We start from the raw sequence: 15,995 nt of genomic DNA on the forward strand, positions 1-15,995 counted from the left end.
CTGAACAGTTACAGGGGAAAAAACAACAAAACTTTTTTTTATGATTACACTCCTACAAAATCTGAAATAAATCCTGAATTCATCTTTGCAGATAAAATTTACTGCTATTTATTTACTCAGCTCTTCGGCATAGTTCCTTTTCAAAGAACAGTTGTACTCCTACAGGTTTCAGTTAAATATTTTTTGCACTTTGAGTTCTAAGAGATGATTACATGGAAAGGCTGCATCTAGCACAAAAGGTTAAGTGTTCTTATTCCTGCCTTATACTCCATTATACTCTCCACCCTTAGTTGTGTATCTCCCCCCCTTCTCAAATTAGCTTCTTTAGCTTCCCTTTTATTCACATTGTTGCTTCTCTCTCCTCAAATTAGTCTGCATAAATTTAAAAATGAGATTAAGCTAACAAAATATGGTTTACAAACATGAAGAAGCCCTTTATCTCTACAGTCTATTAACACTGTAGTGTGTTGCAAGTATAACAATAATGGTTTTAAACATAGTCTTGTCAGAATTACTCTTTTCCCTTCTCTGATAAAACTAAAAATAGCTTCAGAAAGACCAATCATTTTTACTTTATTATGAAAATTGCTACATTACAGTCACTGTTCAAAACAGTATTTTGACATACGGTTTCTTTCCATATAGGTGCCAATACACAAGCCATGATTACTATTTCAAAAATATGATTAGCATTATCTATGGTAGTTTGACATAATTTAAGCTATTATAACATTCTATAATCCATTCCTCCCTCCCCCTTTTGAGTCAGTCATGGTAAAGAACAGCATCTACAATACCCAAGTTATCCACTAGTGTTATTGGTATGAAGTTAATCATAAACCACAGAAGAATACATACACACACAAATCCCCCAGGGAAATTACTTGTTCTCTACATGTTCAAAAATGCGACAAGGTTAGCATTTTCACTCTGACACATAAGTTCACAGGCAAAAGTCCCAAACCTGATCCATTGTCAGCTTGTTCAAAAGCACGTCCCCATTCTCCTCTCACATGGGCTTCCAGAGAAAGCATCTGTCCTCTGACTTCAGGGCAATGAAATTGAACACTGCAGATTTCAAGTATTTAACTCAGTGCCATAATCTGAAGTGCTCAGTGCCTTTTATTTATTCCATAAACAGAAAGAATGGTGAACGCTTGTATATTTATAATTCCAGTAAACAGGGAAGTCCATAACAGTGTCATTATTTCCACAACAGCACGTTAATACTGCATTCAGCTATGCTGTTGAACACAGATGCCTCAAAACCTTTACAGCCAAACACACTATAGGTTACCCATTATAAATACTAACTTAGTTCTATTTTTTAAATAAACAAACATAATAGCTTAAATCAGGAAGACTGAATGGTTCTGTGGTGCAATTCATTCTCTTTAAGTATCTCTGTTGACAAACCAGGAATAATAAAAATAAACCCACTGCTTTAGAAGCCATGCGGTCCAGACTTTCACATGTATTCTATGTAGATGCCATGCCTTTTTGCAGCATTGTTAATTTAAAAGGAGTAAACAATCTTTCTGTTAGAATAGGAAATCATTTCTTCTTGGCAAGTACTTGACAAACCAAGTCTCTAGCTTCGTCACTGTTTCATAGACAGCCTCTGACTACAGTTTTCCAATCTTAAAACTGAAAGTTCAGAACAAACAACTGAGTATTTTCATCTGTAACAACAGAACTGTAACAGAGTATTTTCTAAGTGCCATTTCAGGGATGAAAGTGGGTATTAGTGAAGTTCCACTGAGTAGATTATCCCACAGAGCCGGGTCGTAAATGACAGTCTAGGTAAGCTTTTCGTGTTGAATCTGGTAGTAACACGCCTGAATTAAAACAAAGTTCAGTTTAGCACACATACCAGTTCTCAGCAAGCTCATAAAGCATCACACACAAAAAGGCTGACTTTTTTCTACCCGAGAAAACAGAGGACTAGGCTTTCTACAAGCAGTGATGACACAATGACACTTAATACATGAGAATGTTCTGATATGTAAACTAGCAAAAAGAACAGAAGATTTTAAGTTACAAATTACGTCCAACTCCTAATGAAGCAAGGTAGCATAATCTGGGACTGAATACTTTCACAGCTCCCAGGTTTGCCAAGATGAAGGACGTGGTTTTGCTCACAAGTCTTTATTTGCCCTTTGACAGAAGGGCCCAGGAAAGAAGATACTTTCTTACAGCACAAGGATACAGGAATTGTTTCAAAAGCACTCAGACTGAAAAGCAAAGGTTTCTATCACCTAGCTAAATACCCTGACCTGCTGCTGATAGCTATTTACTCCTTGATGCTGGTTCAAATATCCATTGGGTCAGTCATGACCAGAAACGTAATATAAATGTCTCTGACAACACTTGCACTCATAGCAAGTAAGATTCTACTAATACATAGATTCTTTGATAAATTTTAACTAACTCGAACCTTCCCTTTTTACAGCACTATAAAAATGAGAGGTATGAATAAACCTCTGCATCCACTATTTCCAGTTTGCACAGACAGAAAATACAATCATGTTCACCTAGCAGCTCAGCTTACAATTTTTATTTAAGTTTCAGATTAACAGCCTCCCTCTAAAACAACCCCACAAAAAAGCTCCACGCAGCTAAACTGTCACAAGACCCATTTTTTGAACAGTTTTGAGGTATCAGAACAACCTATTTCCATTATGGAGGTCCTAGTGTACACAATAGGATATTCATCAAAACAGATTCTTTTCCTTTTTCCATATTTGAGAAGAATGTGAAATAGAATGTGGAGAATGACACAGTAATTATACTTTTTTCCTTCAAAATTTAATCCGTGAAGCATCTTGATGTAATGTTAGACTTAAACATTATTGAAATGGCTATCTCCGAAACAGCACTTCATTTAAATTTTTATAAAGGGAGTAAGTTGCAGGGGAGCAAGTTCCAGGTGAGCATTCAGAACAGCTCAACAGCAACCAATATTACATTTGAATAAAGTACATTTGTACATTGCACTGTTTCATTAGCAGTACCTACAAATGCTAGGTTATTCTAAGCTCTAAGTTTCCTTGTTCATTCTAGCTAAAAAGCAAATAAAAATGTCAAAAGGAGTTACAATCTAATGTGCATAGAAATGTCCTAATGTGATCATCATTGCCCAAAGGTGACTCATTTCGCAAGCAAACTTTTAATAACCCTGAATAACTTTCATACCTTCAAGGTAGTGAACATGATGCCTTGCTCCCCATGCTGCAGATAAGGATCCATCAGGTCTTCTATTAAGTGCACCTCTGATCCCAAATTCCTTATCCTGTCACAAAGGGGAGAGGGAAAGAAAAGGTGAACAAAAGATACCATAATAATGTTTTTTACTTTTTGCACATGATGTTATGCAAAGAACATGCTTTTCCCCAACCTCATTCTCAAGTCACAGCCATTTGACAGTTAACTGTTCAAAATATTTTCAGGCCAAAGCACACAGCCAAAATGGAAAATTAACAAAGTTACATAAAACTAGCAATTAGTCCTACAACGAGAAGCAGGACTGTTTAATACAGGTAAAAGTACTCGCACTGCCTATGGCCAGCTTATGACTGCTGTTGCTCTTAGCGCATACCTGGCTCGTAGCACCACATAGAGAAAAACAGGAAATAAGTCATCCATGGACCACAGAAAATCTTCCTGAAGAGTCTCAAGTACATTCTGAGATATCTCTTCGAAAGTCTGCTGGATTACCTTCAACTTGTCAGCTGGGGTAAATGTGGTACTATTTGGAGAAGAAAAGAAAAACAGGGTAACAGTAAGAAGTTACCTATCTGCATCTAAATTAGGAAGATAATTTGATAGCTTAGCACGCCCCCATGCCCAAGAAGCTAAACTAGATCATCCATACCACAGCAGCCCCGGCTACCAAGGCTGTGTAGTACCCCAGGCTATAATTACTGGACCAAGGCACAGTACCACAAGCCAGAGTTTTAAGACATTACAGCATAGTGGTAAAGGGGAAAAAAATTCATTTCTAAAAACAGTTTCAATTTCTACTTAAATTCCAACAGCAGAATTCCTTATGTCAGCTAACAGACACAGAAAAGCTCTCCATGCACAGGTCATTTTGCCATAACTGTTTAGAAACTCACATGCATACTTGATTAGACATCCTCACACTTTTGCTTCTGAACAGTGTCCTATGGACACATCTCTCCACTGCATTCCTGAGGCTATACTTCATTCCCCATTGGGAGAATTTGGTAACATTTTTAGTAGGAACTCAAACTTCTTGGTGACCTCTCTTATGAATGTGAAAAAATAACACATAAAGGATCACAATCAAGTAAGCTAGATACTACTATAGCAGGAACATTAAAACACTAGCAGGCAAATTTCAGAGAATTACCTGATTTGCTGTAAACATTCAACCGCAGAGGCAAAGCAGGCATCTTTTGTATTTGAGGATACCTGTGTAATCATGAGAAGATTTATCACACAGGTTTAATCACCCCACTACTCAGCAGAAGAAGAAAAGCACAGTATCATTCAACACTGGCGTAAAAGCTCAGTTATGATCAACAAGTGCAGAGTCCAGCTGGAGGCTGGTATGTTACATATGTTTTCTTGGTATGTTACGAGAAACAGGTTTGGGTACCTTCCAGGTCAAGTAAGATTGAGAATCATTATATCTTAATGGTTAACAATCAAGATGGAACTGTTAAAGACAGGAACAGTTGAAACCTAGAAAAGTCATAGCAGTCAATCACAGACTCTGGTTTGAAGCAAACATAAAAGAACAAATATAAACATTAGCTCTTAATAGCAACAGAGGCTACGTCTTTCTGAATGGAACGGGTAGAGAATGGATGCAAAAAGACCTAGAGGAATTCACAGAAATGAGGAAACTAGACAGAGGAGAGAAGCAGATAAACATGTCATCTTTGTCAAAAACATCCTGTTTAATTGAAGGAATGACCCAGCAAATAAGGTAAATGGCTGCAAAGAGCATCACATGCTGCCTAATTCAGAGAAGACACAAGCCACAAAGTACTTCACAGCGGAGGGGCTCTGCTCTGTAACCCAAAAAAGACAAAAGTGTGAAGGATTCATGCAGCTGGTAAAAATTTGCCTAGTTCCTAAAAATACAGAAGATATGAAGTAACTCAAGAAATGTGTTACTGCTGCATTTTTTAACAGTGAAGTCTGAGTGGAGGTTTGCATCATGTTTTTTCAGGTATGAAAAACCTTTATGATTTGGGAAAAAGGGGACTTGTTTGCCTGGGAATCCATACACTCAGGGGTGGGGTTCAGCAGCAGCTTTGGTTATTACTACAAACTTGTAACAATCTCTACCAAGGAATATCACCTTGCCTGCCTGCAGCAACTACTACAATGAAAGCCATGCTTCCAATTATTACAGACTTCGCACAAACCACAGTTATAAATAGGAAGGAGAGGACCTGAAGGCAGGAGTATCTAAATCACTATAAGAAACTGAAAACTTCCAACAAAAGTATACTGATTCATGAACAGACATGATATTTCAAGTATACAGTTAACACTGAAATTGTTCAAAGTTATGATTATTAAACCACTCTTACTGGGAGCTCAGAGATTGAGTACTACACTACTACCATCGAAGACTAGCGTTCAACCACTTTCAGGCAAGATAACGATTAAGAATAAAAACGATGCAATTCTTCTCCTAATCAGAAAGTATAAAATGATATAACTCTAAGTCAAGCAGCTTGAAAATTTCTTTGGCTAGACTTTTACTTTCACAGCTGGAGACCAAGCAAATGTCTTCCTGAATTGGAATTCACTTCAGAGTAAGACAGTAAGTGATAAAGCTGAACTGACAGCTTTTGCAAGAAATCACTAGTGCAGCCTTTAAGTAGCAGGCAAAATGTAAGGAAACAAGATAGCACAGCATCTCTTAAGCAAAAAGCCTGGTCAAAAATTCTTTGACTGCTTCTTCATGATCTCAGGTTTCTTGGAAGTAGTACTGGGCAAACCACACTAAGTCAAGGCTGAATGAACATACCTTTCTACTCTCTCCAAGGATGGATACAGTTCCTGGCCAAAATTTCCTGCAAGAAACCCAACACACTGAATTAAGAAAGCATAGTCTTATAGCATTTTTCATGTTATGCCAATTAAGTTATCGTGTTCTTCTATGAGATACAACAGCTCTTCCTACAGGATCAACTACATCTAGCAACAACAGCTGGAAAATAGCCTAGTTTAAAATGCCGCACTCTGGTTTTGTAGCAATGCCAATCTTTTTTTCTTCTCCACCTCCAGCTTCCAAAGAGGAAAATTTTGATTCACTCTCAACCATACTAATTAGCTTGAAGATATGTTCAGATGAATTCTCAATCAAATAAAACTACTTAGAAAATAGGGGGGGGGTAGTTTTATTTAATTTTAGCTTTATCTAATTACATGCCATAATCTTTTTCTAAGTTCTGTCTTGTTGAATCATACTCACACTTGCACTCCCAGAAAACTTAGAAGAGCCATATCAGTTTGTTTGTTTAGACGTAAAACACATTCCCAGTAAATATCTTCCTCACGCTCGTTGTCTAAGGCATACAACATAAACAGAGGAGGATAGAGCCGTGGCAGTAACACAGGGAGCAGCAAGCCAAAACTGGTTACCACATAACTATAAAAAAGCCAAAAACAAAACAACAGAGGAGGACAGTTTGAAGACAAAGACATTTTAAAAACGTAAGTATCTTGAGAAATTGAGTGAAAAAAATGTTGGAACAAGTTTTTAATTAATATAAGCCTATTCTATGAGGGATAGTAGTAACAAAATAAGTACAAATCCATCAAATAGTAGCTGTGCTAAGAAATACTTAGAAGTAATTTCCCTTTACAGTGCACATACGGGTGGGTTTGGGGTGGGGGGAATGGTTGTGGTGCAGGTTTTTTTGAGGTTTGTGAGTTTTAAAGAGAACACTGGCTTTCTTCCTTGTGTAACATAAAAGCTGAATACTCTACTATATTCTAGCTCAGGTTTTACATGTATCCTCAGGCTAACCATTTAGCCCCAATTCTGAGCCGCTCTGCTGACAGCTGAACCCTACCTTCAAAGCACAAGCTAGAAAATAAGCTAAAACCCATTAAGTTATCTGACCTAGCTCCACACACTCACACTTCAGGCTTTGTCAAGTCAGCAGTTGCTTGGCACCAAGCTGTAATCCCAACAGGGAAAGCTGAACTCAAGGTGCCTACTAATACCATCTGCACAGGTCATTGGAGCCTTTCTCAGAAGACTATCTCTACTGCTCCCTCTTCCTTGTCTGCCCACACCTGAGTCTGCTGTGGACAGCACAACAATGGACACAGGGTGAGCTTCATGTGACTGGCTATTTGTGATACAGTATATGTGCACTGGACCTGCATTACCCCCAAGGCTCATATCCCAAATAGTTATCTGAAGCCCAGATCCAAGCCTGAACTTGTTTACACACAACAAACAAAACAAGTTTGGGCTTAAGTAAAAAACCATTGCGTGGATGAAATGCTTACTAAAACCACCACGAGGAAGTTTGCTCATCAGAATCTGTCATCACAAAGAAAAGGGAAAAAAAATCTGCTTATATCCATCAGTTGAGATAATAAATGCACTATGTTCCTATCTTTCTTCCCCCATCCAAGGAAAAACTGCAAGCAGAAATAAAGTGAGGCCTTCATTAGTTCACTTATTTTTCTTTTATGTACCCTGGTTCAGGAGATTCCGATCTGGAGTCAGATTTCCCACTGCAAAATGATCGCCTCCCTTTCGTCTCTGTTGCCAGAAATGGAATTGTGCTGCCCTCTTCCGGAAGATCAGGAAACAAGAACCTAAATGGCAATACATACAACAACGTACGATTTAACTTCAAGAAGTTTCCCAAAATTACAGCATTAGAAGGCAACTGAAGAGAAAAGCCAGCTCAAATAACACACTGTGGACTAAGACAGCATAGCTAACAGACCTACAATACCACCTACCTGAAGGAAAACTTCGGGAGGTCACCCCTCCAGTGCCAAAGGTACCTTTCTGACCTTGACATCACTTCCCTCCAGACAAGGGTTCTAATAATTCATTATTTGGAGTATTTCTGCTTTCATATTGGCAGGACCCAATTAAAGCTATAATTGCTCTCAAAAATTTAAGCAAACACTTCATAGGAACATTGCTCATCCATGTTGGTAAGAACTTTAATGAAATACACTCAGAGTCCCCATACTCACTATTCTTAGAAACCCTTTGAACACTCTTTTCACAGCGTGGATATCCGGAGGCATTAAAGTGGAAATCCACATTCAAGACACTTCTTACAGCCACATTTTGAAGTACAGTGTAGGATGTAATACACTGTGGTGAAGATTTTAATTTTCCTATTTTGAACAGAATATTCAAGGTTAAGGAAACATAAGCAACCCCCAAAAGAGAGTAAAGATACTGGCACACTTGGACTGCATCAACACTAGTTATTTTTAATTAATTCAGCAGTAGTCTGACTTGAAAATTAAGAGTCTCATTACCTAACCAATTGGAAGATGCGTTTGAGGTAGGACTTTATCTCTCTCACAGCCTCCTGCAGTAATCGTCGATTAGCTCCTACTCCAACATAGGTCATTCTGTAGACAGCTACTAGTGTTTCCACCAGCTTGCCCAATGGATGGAGAGGAGTATCACAAGCCTGAGATGAAAGATATTAATTAGCCAGTCAGGTAGGTCAATGTCAGACAAGTTAAAGAAAGAAAAATGGAATTCAAGAGGCATGGGTCAGAGATCCAACAACAGGCTTTGGAAAAAAAAATTTCAAACCCCAAATGTACAAACATATTAAAAATAAGCTGTATTTAACAAATGGCCATTTGGATTATAAAATGTATGTATTAGCTGAATACAGCTCACAGAAGACTCAAGGCAGTACAAGAACTTGTGCTACTGCTTGGAATAGTCTAACATGCAATAATTAGAAAGTGTTTCAAGATGCTTTGCTGGGATCCAACATATAAGAATTAAAACAGTAATGAGCAGAAACTGACTTTAAGGCAGTATCCATTAGGTATGAAATTATTTTAGTCTTAGTTGTGGATTTTAACTCAATGCGTTAGGAAGTTATGAGCAAACATGAATGAATACATCACGGATTACAAGAGTACAAATATGGAAAGAATTACCGAAAGCTATTACAAATGAGCTTGACGTCACGCCTTACCAACAAACTATGTGAGCATTTGAGAGTCACAATACCTTTATCAAATATTTTTTTATATTTTCATATTTTTCCAGAGTGAAGGCACCAATGTGTTGTGGAATGAACTCCAAACTTTCCAGTGTCTGAGTGTGTGAGCGGCTCAATAATTCTGGGCTGCAGTTATAAAAAGGACAAAGACATCGTACAGATTATTTGAGACATACAGTAAGGCAAAAAACCCTGAAGCTAACAACTGAACTCATTGTAAACATCAGTATGTCCCTGAAAGGGTTTATAGTGCAGAGTATTGAGAGTCTGATTTTGTTTAGCATTTGTTGTTGTTTTAAGTGAACTTTTACAGTTAGAGATTCTAGTCTAGAGCAGAGTGTGATTCCAGTTTCTTTCTTAAGACTTTCTTTGTCTTGCTGACTACATTCTCCAGAAACCAACCTGTCTTTGTGTTGTCGTCGGTTGGTGGTCAGCGCCACCGCAATGTTGTCCCAAGCTTTCCATCTGTCCCCCTGGCCCGGACTCTCACAACCAAGCTGGTTCCAGCATTCTTCAAATACTGCTTTCCATTTCTCATCAGGAGGCACTGCCAGGATCCCAAGTTTCCGCCTAATAAAATGATCAGTTAGTCTGTTTAAATCAAACAGTCTTAAAACAACACAATTAACTATGAAAACCATATACGGCTAACGTCAATCTAATATCTCATGCTATTTTACCAAAAGGCGATACACTGAACAGTCTCTACCGTGTAAGTTTACCACTAAGAACGAACCTAGAATCTACTGTTTAATTGCTGTGTTGACTTTCAACACCTTTTAAACAGAACTTACAAATACTGCTCCTTATTTTTTTTCCTTGCTAACTAACATACATTAATCCATGTAACATATTCCAATGTTCCAGACTAAAGGTGGTTTTAATACCTGTATGTGGGAACAACTACAAACCTTATTATATTAGACAAGTCATACTCTTTCTTGTAGTCTTCCAGGAAATGGTTTGCTTAAACATGAAAGGGACTGATTTCCAAGGAAACCGGACATACTGCACTTGACTGGGCCTATTTTCACACCGGTATTCATTCAGAAGACTCAGGACACATTCATGTAGCAAGGACACAGTACAAGTATGTCCCAAATATCTCACTATCCTGGAATGTACAAACAGCATGGCTACACAGATAAATATCAAGAATGGATATGTGGCTTCTGCTCCTAAAGTAGTACCTACATACGGTGTTGCATGACATGTTAGGGATTTGCTGGTAGAAAGCAAAACCAGCTCAGGCATCTTTTCACTCAGAGGCATTGCTCAGGGATGCCCTATAACCAGAAGAAAACTGAAAATGCAGTTCTGTAGATATAGATCTCAGATATACAATGAAATTTAGGGCTTTGAAAAGCTTTTGTAAAGCAAATAAATGCTTTCAGGGTTAACAGTTCTATCTTTATTTAAAACAAGTATCAGAGATCGTCAGACCTTTCATTAATATTTTTCCCCACCATGTTTGAGATGAGAACTAGCAACACTGGTATTTCCCCATGCTTCCACAGTTTCACAAAGCAGAAAAAGTAGCCTCTAAGCCTTTTCACAAATTATACCAGAAGATTTTTCAGCTTCAAGACTCTGAAAAGGGCAGGTGAAACCCTTATTTCACAAGCAGTCTTCACAAATATGTACATACATTTATTCATAGACTCCCTACTGGGGTAAAAAGCAGACAGCTGCTAAGGTTGCAAGTGTTCAGTTCAGCAGGGAGGCCTGCTTAACTTTGCATCCTGTTGTAGGTGTCAGCACTGTCAAAAGAAATTACCAGTGAATGCTTCAGAAAGCATACTGAGAAGTAATCTACGTAAAAACGTTAAGAGTGGAGTTTCCCATTTTAATCTGAAATTCTATAGTATGGTACAACAATTACTACTATTGTAAACCAGTACATAGTGCTACCAAATACTGAAATGTCACTAATAGCTCTTTTAATTTACTTAAGTTTCTTTTACTCAAGGATATCTCAGTTATGACTTAAATAAAAATGTGTTTCCCCAAGACAATTAAGCACACTGACCTAATGCATCTGCTGTAAATAGGGTTACATGGATACTTTTCAAAATTATCTTTGCCAAGATGTTAAAATGCTCTTTTGCAAATCAGCAGATCTTTCTACTACTTTCCTATGCATTGTTTGGAAAAGGTGCAGTAACTAGCTAATCCTGTCCAAATACATCACCATTGGCATTATTAAATGTCATACTAAATGCATTAATTTACCAACAGAATAACTGGCAGAAGAGAGGCTTGTGATTGACTTAATCACTCAAACGTAACTTAGTCTTTTCTCAGTACCTCAAAAGTCATCAGCAGCTACAAACTCAGGTTCTAACAGTCAGTTGAAATATAAATAAAAAAACCTCTGAGACTGCTATAGGACAGTAGCAGCATGTTTGCTATCCTGAAATTTCATACTGTTATTTGTGCATTCAAGTCGTAATTAAAGCAAGAACAGCTATTAAGATTTTTATTTTATTTTACTTCCTAAGCAGGAGGGAAGAGGAATGAAAAAGCAAAAATGTTTTCATAATCTGTTTCTTTGGGAAAAAAAATTTAATTGGCCTCTGAAGAAAGACAATAGTTATATTCCAAACTACTACTGAACAATGTGAGAAGTTATTTCTTATTCAACACTCACAATGCTTTAGGTTTGTCCTTCTCATTCTCGTACAAGCTAGGTTTGAAGTAGGTTCCTGTGATTTTTATCCCAGACCCCCATTCTCCACTGAAGAGACCTTCAATATAATCTCCATTTGGCAAGGTCAGTGTTCCCTTGAGAGAAGATAGTAAAAAATTTAACTGAAATCCATTTGGAACCAAACGACAAGGAAAGAGACTTTTTTTGGTTTAGATGGTAACAGTTTACAAGTGACAACTGTAAGACCAACCTTTCCACTCAGAGTCCAGTTGTCTGAAAATTCCCCCTCATAGACTGTATCATCCTCAGAGAGCAGAATTCCAGTCCCCTATAAAGAGAATTATGAAGAACCCAAACTAGTGATTACAACAGAAGGCCAGGCCACAGATCAGTATTACACTGAAAAACCTGTCACTAATTCTTAGCAAATAACTTTTTAAAAGCAGCTTCTGAAGTAGCCCTAAGTATAACAGAGCAGGGATTATAAAGACAGTTTAAAAAGCCAGGACAATAGAAGATTAGAAGAACAGAAGGTCTATACAGCCTAACATAGTCATCTACCCTAAAAAGCTACCACACTTAGAGGAAAAGTTGCTATAGCACAAAGTCCAGTGTTCAACTCACCATCATTTTGTTGGTGCTGAAAGCTCCTTCATAATACAGTCCAAACTGAGTAACCACAACACCATTGCCTTGGCAAAGATCATCTTGCCACATTCCCATATACTTTTCTCCTCTGAAGAAAAATGAAGTAGAAGAATACAGTTTAAGTAGTATATTTATATCTTTTCTTTGGCTTTATTGCGATATTTGACCATTACAGAAATCTTTAGAAGAGAGTCATACAGCACTTGCTCCAGGTCTGTCAACTTGGTTTCGCTAGCGCCATCAAAATGAAACTCTTTTTTTTGATAGAAATACACTATCATGAACTTCCTTTCACAATTCACATTACAAATTGGCCACATCCAAGCAAGCTGTTCCTGATTATCTGAAACAGTGCTGAAGCCACATTAAGCCCAATCCTATCCAATGGAACCTAAGCAGAAGCTACAGCACACAAGAAAAAGGGAAACGTGTGAGCTGATCCACATCAGCTTTATCTAAGATTTAAGTTGCCTACGAAAGGCGACGTTCAGCTTCCTCAGGCATCTACCTGATGTATTTAGCAGTTCTTTAGAAAAGATGCAAGAAGCTTGTTTTAGCAATTTATTTTTTTTTTGCCAAAGCCTTTGATTTCTTTACTCAAACTCAGATGACTCAAATTGAGAGGATAATAAATGAAAGAAACCAAGCTGTTCTACTTGGGGGATAGCAGGGACACCTACAAAGTTGTATGTAACATTTTCAAAAATATCAGAGTGCAAAAAATATAAGGCAATAATAGATCATACTGTAGAAAGTTTCTGATTTAGAGCCTAACAAAAGATTGTACCATAAAAAACGTATTAGACTATTAAAGACTGCTCACAAGTGAGCATCAGACTCTTTCAGACTACTATTTAAAATATTCTTTTGTTAATGTAAGCCCACAGAGGTCAGGCTAGTATTTGAAACCAAGTGCAAGTCCCAAACATTCTGAAACAATCTCTTTTTCCAGTTCTGAAAGAGAATTATGTTTTCACCATATAAGTAATTTTAAAAAAATTAATTTGCCAAGGGACTTTTTTGTTTGCTTTTAGAGGGAAACTAGCGACTGATTTAATAGAACTCTGCTTATTACCAAGCATTTTCCTTTTAGTACACAGGAAAAATTATGGTCATAGTAAAGCAAGCCCAGCCATTAGTGCAAATTCAGGGGTCTCTTCCACCTGATTGGACCCATAACCTAGCAGGATGCTGGTCTGATTCATCACACTAGCTACAGGGGTCTCTGTTGGGTGAAGGCTTCTTGAAGAGACAGATGCAGCATACTTAGTTACCAGGATGGAAACATAACTGAGGAGAAGTCCCACTTGCTCAAATGGCTGGTTTGCAATAATGACAGCAAGTTATAAAGAGTGCCTGCAGCTATTCTTTATTTGTCTGGGCTGAACAACAAGCAGTGAAGAAAATTAATCCTTAGGTCACAAACACATGCACATTGCCTTCCCTGGGACCAGAAAGAAAACTACTGTGAGGACAGCCCACTCAAACATGAATAACCTCAGAACTGACAGCAAATGCCACATTCTTCCCCCACCATGAACTGTCACTGCATTTACAAATTCAGGAGGTGAGAGATTCTGCGAAGAAACCTGCCATCTCTTCAGTTTGTCCTAGGAAAATGAATGACTGAAGTATGTGAAGACATTTTAACGCTAGAGTGTAAGAACAACCACTACCACTGAATAAGACTAGATGCAGAACTAACATCAGGAAATACCTAGACACGCTACAATAGCTCATTTTTGGAAAGATACCCACATACACAGTCCCCCCACCACATTTTACCTCCAGACTTTTTACTTTTAAGTTGGCTTTCAGTTAAGCTGAGAGCTCAAGAGAAGTGGTTTCATCACAAGCTCACTTTTCAGGGGAAAAAAAAAGCATTAAATTGGTGACTGAAAAAGCAAACTATATTGTCAGCACTCAGAATTTAATTCAGTGCAATTCTGTTTGCAAGACCATCATTTCACTAATCTGCTCCGAGAGAAAACATCTTCCCTCCGCTGCACTGACAGAAAGTGTCAATGAAAAACCTGAGCACAAACTGAAATTTACCTGAAGTTCTGTATATCCTATCACTGAACAACCCAGTCTTGTAGGCCTGAGATGAAAGAATACTTCTCATGTGACATTCATAAAATTTTCAGCACTCACATAAGATACCTCACAACAAGATACCATATTCAGTGCTAGTTTTCAGACAAGAGTATAATAGGAAAGCAAGGCAGAAAAAAAAAATCAAAACAAACCCCCCCCATTTAGTCCCGAAGCAACAACAAAAAGCAGTCTCTAGAACTAATTCCTTAGATCAACCCAGAAAGCCTAGTATAAAAAAGGGAAAGGAAAAAAGAAAAAAAGAAAAATAATAAAAAAAAAAGACATGCACTACTATTGCTACTAACAGATCAAATCCTTTCTTCCTCTTTTACCAATTGTACATCATACTAGTGTTTTAAGGATTCGTGGAACTGAAGCATTACCTTGTGATATCATCAAAAACTCCATAACCACTCTTCTTATCCATTGTCCACTGACCAATGAACATACTAGGAGAGGAAGAGGTCAGCTTCCCACTGCGCAGCAGTCCATGCCCATGACGCATGTTATCCTGAAAACACCCTTCATATACCTCACCAGTAGCATAGCTATAATGAAAAAGAGAAAAAAACTCCTATAATGTGGTTTGGGTTTTTGGTTGTATTTTGGGGTTTTTGGTTGTATTTTGTCGGGTGGTGGTTCATTTTTGGGGTTTTTTTTTCTCCAGAACGTATCCCATCCATCTCCTTTTCCTTCTAGGAATTGCATTACAGCCACACCAAGCAGGAACTACAGTAAAAGTATATTTGGGATAAAAGTGAGCTTTTAATACAAGCCTTTTGATGCTGTGTTGTTTTAAAGCCACTCTCCCCCCAACAAGCAAGGCCATTAAAGGTCATATTTATCTCTCAGAAGAAAGAATCCTCTGTTACTGAAAGGTGGTAGCAACATTAGTATAGATATTGGTAACAGAGCACTGTACAAGTACGCACTGTGAGCAACCTACCAAGAGCAAAGCAGAAAATAAACCAAGCTAACTATCACAAGTCTGAAAAATAACAAGAAAGCTACATAGCACGCCTTGGTAAGCAGTGTGTCAGAGCATCAGCCCTGCTCGCCCTTCTGCAATGACAGCAACAGAGGTGCTACACGTTACCTGTAGACTCCGTGCCCACACATTTTGCCTTCCTTCCAGTACCCCACGTAATGGTCGTCCTTATTCAATGCTTTGTTTGGCACTCTGTATTCACCATACCTGTCAATGCACAGAAGGAACACAAGCAGCTGTAACGCCAACACATTCCATTTAAAACAGTGGCAGATACATTTCACAGACCCATCCATAAAGCAGAATGCTCTACATAGTTTTTAGTGCATCTCTTCAACTACAGTAGTTACAGGAAGTTTTTTTAATTACTATTAATTTTTTTCAAGAGAAA

The 15,995-nt window shown here is 37.9% G+C and overlaps 1 protein-coding gene across 2 annotated transcripts in view; it reads right to left on the reverse strand.

Annotated features, from left to right (window-relative positions):
* Positions 1–548: 548 nt before the first annotated feature.
* The window catches only part of ALS2 (alsin Rho guanine nucleotide exchange factor ALS2), a 43,672-nt gene continuing 28,225 nt past the window's right edge, over positions 549–15,995 (reverse strand). For both annotated transcript variants that reach the window (XM_055718466.1, XM_055718467.1), the window contains exons 20-34: positions 15,713–15,811; positions 15,000–15,164; positions 12,496–12,607; positions 12,122–12,199; positions 11,872–12,005; positions 9,624–9,791; positions 9,230–9,347; positions 8,512–8,669; positions 7,702–7,824; positions 6,461–6,637; positions 6,014–6,059; positions 4,376–4,437; positions 3,599–3,748; positions 3,196–3,292; positions 549–1,838 (exon numbers count right to left, since the gene is read on the reverse strand). In XM_055718466.1, coding sequence (XP_055574441.1) covers positions 1,800–1,838; positions 3,196–3,292; positions 3,599–3,748; positions 4,376–4,437; positions 6,014–6,059; positions 6,461–6,637; positions 7,702–7,824; positions 8,512–8,669; positions 9,230–9,347; positions 9,624–9,791; positions 11,872–12,005; positions 12,122–12,199; positions 12,496–12,607; positions 15,000–15,164; positions 15,713–15,811 — 1,726 coding nt within the window. In that variant the 3' untranslated portion in view covers positions 549–1,799. The remainder of the gene's footprint in view (positions 1,839–3,195; positions 3,293–3,598; positions 3,749–4,375; positions 4,438–6,013; positions 6,060–6,460; positions 6,638–7,701; positions 7,825–8,511; positions 8,670–9,229; positions 9,348–9,623; positions 9,792–11,871; positions 12,006–12,121; positions 12,200–12,495; positions 12,608–14,999; positions 15,165–15,712; positions 15,812–15,995) is intronic.

This window comes from Falco cherrug, chromosome 8, assembly GCF_023634085.1.
Source record: "Falco cherrug isolate bFalChe1 chromosome 8, bFalChe1.pri, whole genome shotgun sequence".
Classification (NCBI taxonomy): Eukaryota; Metazoa; Chordata; class Aves; order Falconiformes; family Falconidae; genus Falco; species Falco cherrug.